Source organism: Nicotiana tomentosiformis, chromosome 12 (genome assembly GCF_000390325.3).
Source record: "Nicotiana tomentosiformis chromosome 12, ASM39032v3, whole genome shotgun sequence".
NCBI lineage: Eukaryota > Viridiplantae > Streptophyta > Magnoliopsida > Solanales > Solanaceae > Nicotiana > Nicotiana tomentosiformis.
Window position 1 is genome coordinate 66626170 of NC_090823.1, and position 5830 is coordinate 66631999.

Here is a 5830-nt window from a genome sequence, read left to right on the forward strand (position 1 = left end):
AGGCTAAACGCGTGGTATATCCCCCCGCTAAGCCAAGCTACGCATAGCCTAACGCTAAGGAGGAGGGTCGCGTCGCGAGCTGTGCCGCTAGAAGTAGCTAGCATCAGATTGGGCATCGCCAGGTGTACTGTCAGGTGTAGCAGGCAGCTGACCTGGACTCGCTTGACCTGTAGTGAGCTATGTAAGTTTAAGCAATGTAATTTGAATCTTGTATCTAGCTTTCTTGATTCTTTGAGCTCAAGATAAGAGCCAAGCAAACAGTGCCTCCGCAATGTACCCATTGGAACCAAAATCAGTTGCCAACTTGCACAATGTAACCTGCAATAACCTAGAAACAATATTTGTGACTCTTTGTGATCTTCAAAAACTTGTGGCACACTGTTAGACTTGTGTGTGAAAATAAGACTGTGCTGGGGATGTTCTATACATTGGTTAACTCCCAAGGGAATGAGGATCCAAGACACCCTAAGAGAGATTAACAATATATAGAATGCAATCCCCATAATGTACCTGCAAATGAACAAACATAGTTAGTGAAAAATAAATTCCTACTCTCCTCTTTAAAGATTTGAGTAGAATGGTCAATGTGAGGTAATTTTCTACTTTCCTCATTACAGATTTGAGTAGAAAGGTGAACACCCTCATCATCATCACCAACTAGTAACACCTCCAGAAACATACAACCAAACACCATCTTCTCCATATGTTCACCTATAAGAATCAACATGGTGAATTAGGTTTTGCATTCCTCACCCTAATGTACGGTAGTTGGATCTTATCACTATTGACAATACCCTTCCCTTTACTATCCAGCTCCCCAAAAGAATACACATGGACTTCTTCATGATCCAAGGCCAAATTGGCAAAGTAGTCTGCCAGTTTATTCCCTTCTCTAAGGACATGCTGCACTTCTAGCTCAATGCTGCCAATCATAGTCTGTATCTCCTCAACCATATTGACTATATTCCAAGGTGGTTCCCATACTCCATCAAGAAGACCTTTCATCATCATAGAATTAGTTTCAAGTACACACCTGGGTGGTTGAGCATTATGAAGGAACCTAATTGCTTCCAGAATTGCCTTAGCTTTAGCTTCATTATTTTGGGCATTATCGATCTCACATGCCTGTATATATATATCAAGTCCCGCAAAATGCATAGGAAGACATGCCTGGATTCCCTCTACATACTCCATTAGTGTTGCATTTGATCCAGCCAGCGGGAGGCAATCTCCACCATACCGTTGTATACTTCAACTTAGGAACATGTGAGACTAACTTTTGGTAGAGATCAGGCTAGTTGGCAGTCACCCCTGAAAATGTTCCCCTTCTGACTTTCAACAACATCAGGGATATTGAGAGAGACTTGGTATATCATCCTACTTAAAGACACCCTTCTGCCATGCATTCCAGCATTCCTTTTCTTTCATAATTCCTACATAATCAAAGAAGGCATTGCATGGAACACTGGCCTCAAACTTGCATTCACTGGACATGTCCACCAATCATTGATAATTTGTACAAGTTGTTTGCCCTCCAAACTGAAACTTGCAGGCATACCAAAGTTAGACCACAAAAGTATTGCTTATGGAGCCTTCAAGAACACTTGTGACAGGGTCTCCTAGTTAGGGTTTCTACAACACCAACATTTGGAAGGAAATATGTATCCCATCCTTCTCATGAAATCATCAAGTGGTAGTTTTCCTTTCCACAATTTTCACATAAAGAATGTAATCTTGAAAGGTAATCCTTTCACCCAAATGTGCATATAGAGTATGCTTTCCTCTCTTCTTCTCCTTACTACCTGGCAGGCAGACTTCACTCTAAGTTGTCCACTTGGTTCCATCATCCACCAAGTCTTATCAAGCATTGTTTGTGATTGAGGAGGAGCTACACAATTTATGATATGGTCAGCAAATTCTTCTAGCAACACCTCCCTAATCAGTTCTTCATTTCAATCATCATTCTCCACCACATCATACACATTATTCATTGTTTCATCACATACATGATCATGACCTATTGCTTGATACAATGCTCCCAATTCAGTCCAATTATCACCAAATGTGATGTTCAATTTGATCTCACATCTCCAGCATTTTCTTCCACACTTGAGACCCTTGTCTCCAAGGAACTACCACTAAGTTAATCTTCTTACAATATTTGTTACTCATGAAAACACTCCACAAAGTATTCTTTGTTCTAAAGTTCCACCATAACTTAGAGAACAAAGCTTTAGATACATCATAGAGTGATCTAAACCCTACTCCACCTTCAGATTTTGGCAAACATAAAGAATCCCAGGTTGTACAGTGTCTTGCTCTACTATTTCGAGAGTTGCTCCGATAGAACCTAGCAAATATCCTATGCAATTGATCAATCACATATTTTGGAGGATTCATTGCTAATAATAAGTTAATAGGTATGCTCTCCAGTACATATGCTATCAACATTGCCCTACTACCAATAGATAAGAGCTTACCTTTCCATGATTGCAATCTTTCTTGATCCTTAGAGATTAGGTACTTATAGAATGCTTTTTGCCTTCTACGATAAAGTATAGGACAAGCAAGGTATGTAAATGGGAATGACTTTCTGTTGATGTTGGTAATAAGGTAAACCACATTAGCTTCTGCTTCAGGCTCATTCTCATGCATATAAAAAGATAATTTTGCCCTATGGACCTTCTGTCCTGTGGCTGCCTCATATTCCTCCAGTCTTCATTATCATCTTGACGTAAGTATAATAGGATGAGCAAAAAATGATAGTATCATCTGCATATGCGAGGTAGTTGATTGGTGGACTTCATTTAGGCATCCCATAGGCAATATAATCCAGAACATCATGTAAAGCCTCCAATGCCCTTCCCAACACTTTAGCAGTAAGGATGAACAATGTCGGTGACAAAGGATTACCATGCTTGACTCCACTAGATGATTTAAAGAAACTATGAGGTTGTCCATTTAGTAGCACTGAATACCAATTGTTGGATACAAGTCTGAATATTATATCAATGATCCCTTCTACAAATCCTATCTTCCTGAGCACCTCAGTCAAAAACAACCAAGAAACCGTATCATAAGCCTTTACCATGTCAAGCTTAATCACAACATCGCAAGGGTTCCCCCTTGTCCTATGTCAGTCATAATTTCTTGTGTAATTAATATGTTCTCCATTATGCCCCTCCCCTTTACAAAGCCTTCCTGATTTATTGAATCATAGTTGGTAAGAGATCAACCAACCTTTCATGTAAAACTCTGAAAATGATTTTGTTTGAGAAGTTACTCAAACTAATTAATCTCATATCTGAAAATGTCTCAAAAATCTTCTTTTTTGGAAGCAACACAAGCTTGGTATGAATTATGAACCTAGGAAGTTCATAACCATAAAAGAAAGCCCTCACCATAGCTAGTAGATCTTCACAAATGATTTCCCAACATACTTGATAGAATTGGCCAGTAAAACCATCATGTCCACTTGCACTATCTCCATTCAAACCAAACACTGCCTGCTTGACCTCTTCTAAGGTTGGTGCTGCCCATAATGCCTCTTTTTGTTGATCAGAAACCATCCTGGGAATGTGTTTGAGAATATCAAAATATGTGTGAACCCTTTCTTCAGTGAATTGAGCTTGAAAGAAGTCCACTGCTTCCTTAACCATCTCCTCACTATCATCAATCCAAATGCTAGAACTATTGAGGACTCTGGACACTTGAAGCCCTTTCCTCCTTCCTTTGACATGGACATAAAAATTTGGTATTTTTATATCCATCCTGAAACTATTGCATGCCTGCTTTTTGTCTCCAGGACTCCTCCGCTAAGTGTAAGTATCTTGTAAGATCAGCTTCAACCTTATGTAGTTTAGCCCTATTTTGTGGTGTTGGATTCAATTCAAACTCAATCTCATGAACTTTGATGACATCCTCCAGTGTGACAATTTGCTTGAAAATATCTCCAAATGTCTCTTTGCTCCAGCCAACCAGAGCCTTCTTCACATTGCTTAACTTGTGATGAAAAACTACAAATAGATTGCCTTCCACATCTGACTGATAATGCTCCTTGATAACCTATTTAAAAGTAGTATTATTTGTCCAGAAATTAAGAAATTTGAAGGACTTCTTAACCCGGAGATTGTTCACATTACATGTAAGTAATAAAGGTGCGTGATCTAGACCATACTTGATAAGATGTTCCACCTCCAAAGCAGGAAACAATTCTAGAAATTTCAAATTACCCAAGCACCTATCAAGCCTTTTAAATATGAAATCATCTCCTGATCTTCCATTCCACCAAGTATACAGACTTCCTTTATAGCCAAGATCAAATAGGTTACATATATTATTACAATGTGCAAAGTCTTCCACTTCGTGAATATACGCTAGCATGCCCCCATACTTCACCTCCTCAGACACTATGACATTGAAATCACCCCCAACAAGCCATGGAAACTCCATGTCTTGAGCTAGATTGTATAAGGAGTCCATAATTTATTCCTCCCCACTGCATCACATTTAGCATACACCAATGTTACAATCACTTCCTTGGAAAGAGAAGTATGAAACAATCTAAGAGTTAGTTGTTGTTCTATGTCTATCATCACTGTAGCTTCTACATATTCTTCAACAAATGCCTAAATTTTTCCAGAAATAGTGCAAAAGGTAGTGTGAATCCCCAGTTTCTTTTTATACACCTCCAATTTGCTAAGATATTGAAAAGGTTCAATCAATCCAATGAAGCAGAAATTGTGCTGCCTATGAAGATTTATCAATCTTTGGAAGGCTTTCCTTGTATTAACAGATCTCACATTCCAAATAAGTGTTATCCGTAAGAAATTACTTGGAAGTTAATACTGCTCTCTTTGGTTGTATCCTAGATTTAGGTACACTTTTATCTCTTTGCTTCTTTGGCTGCCTGATAGGTGCTTTATCTTTATTGATGCTTCTAGGAGACAAATCTTCTTGTTTAGCAATTTGTTGCATGTTGGCAGTAGTTGAGCACTCATCAATGTCCTCTCTTAGATCTTCCTCCACATTCTACTCCTCTTCAATCACATGAAGTGCCAAAATATTTGGTTCATCATTCTTTGCAATGATACCCAACTCCTTCTGGCCCCTTTCATTGATTAGCACCCCTTTAGATAGAATACTATCTATGAGTGTAAACCTCTTCTTTATCACCAAACTAGTATCATAAGTGGATTTTACCAATTGCAGCTCTTTAGTGGTTGTTGGTCCTTGATCAACAGTTTTAGCTCCTTGAAGTTCCTACATTCCTCTTGTATTAGTTCCAGTATCTTCCAACAATTGAGAAGCCTGTATAACATTATTTTCTCCTCTGCCAGAAACAATACCAGTGTGCCCCGATTCAATAAGGTTCACTATTTCATTGATTTTTCTATGCACCAGTGTTTCTTGCACTCCTGTGTGATCCATAGCTTCTTTCTCCACCAGTGATACCTCCTTTCCTCCAGTCACATTATGCATCTGAACGTTGCCTTATTCTCATCTTTCAACCCTAGCTTGATACATGTTTTCAATACTAGGGTTTACTGTAGTTGCAGGTATTACTGTAGCATCAACCCTAATTTTAGGCTTCACAGTTTCTACAGTGCACACCTTGACTTGTAGCTCATCTCCTCGATGTCCCTTGACATTAACACCATTATTTTTCTCACATATCTCCATTTCATCACTCCATTAAGGATTTCCCCTATGAGTAGTTCATATTTCCGTTCTTTGATTGTGTAAATCTTCTAACATTCGAGATGGTATTTCCTGACATGAGAGATTCATTGATACCCTTAGTTCCTCCCTGTTCGTGCCCAAACTTCTA

At 38.8% G+C, this 5830-nt stretch overlaps 1 protein-coding gene across 1 annotated transcript; it reads right to left on the reverse strand.

Annotated features, from left to right (window-relative positions):
• Nucleotides 1–3777: 3777 nt before the first annotated feature.
• On the reverse strand, nt 3778–4452 carry LOC104116818 (uncharacterized). The gene is made up of 2 exons (XM_070190691.1): nt 4123–4452; nt 3778–4065 (listed from the first exon to the last, which is right to left on the reverse strand). The coding sequence occupies exons 1-2, from the start codon at nt 4450–4452 to the stop codon at nt 3778–3780; spliced, it is 618 nt and encodes a 205-aa protein (XP_070046792.1).
• Between the last annotated feature and the right edge of the window lie 1378 nt (nt 4453–5830).

Coding starts and splice junctions, on each gene's coding strand:
- LOC104116818 (XM_070190691.1), bottom strand. CDS start 4,452: ATGGAGTTTCCATGGCTTGTTGGGGGTGATTTCAATGTCATAGTGTCT. Junction 4,066..4,122: donor GTAATGTGAACAATCTCCGG/GTTAAGAAGTCC, acceptor ACTTTTAAATAG/GTTATCAAGGAGCATTATCA.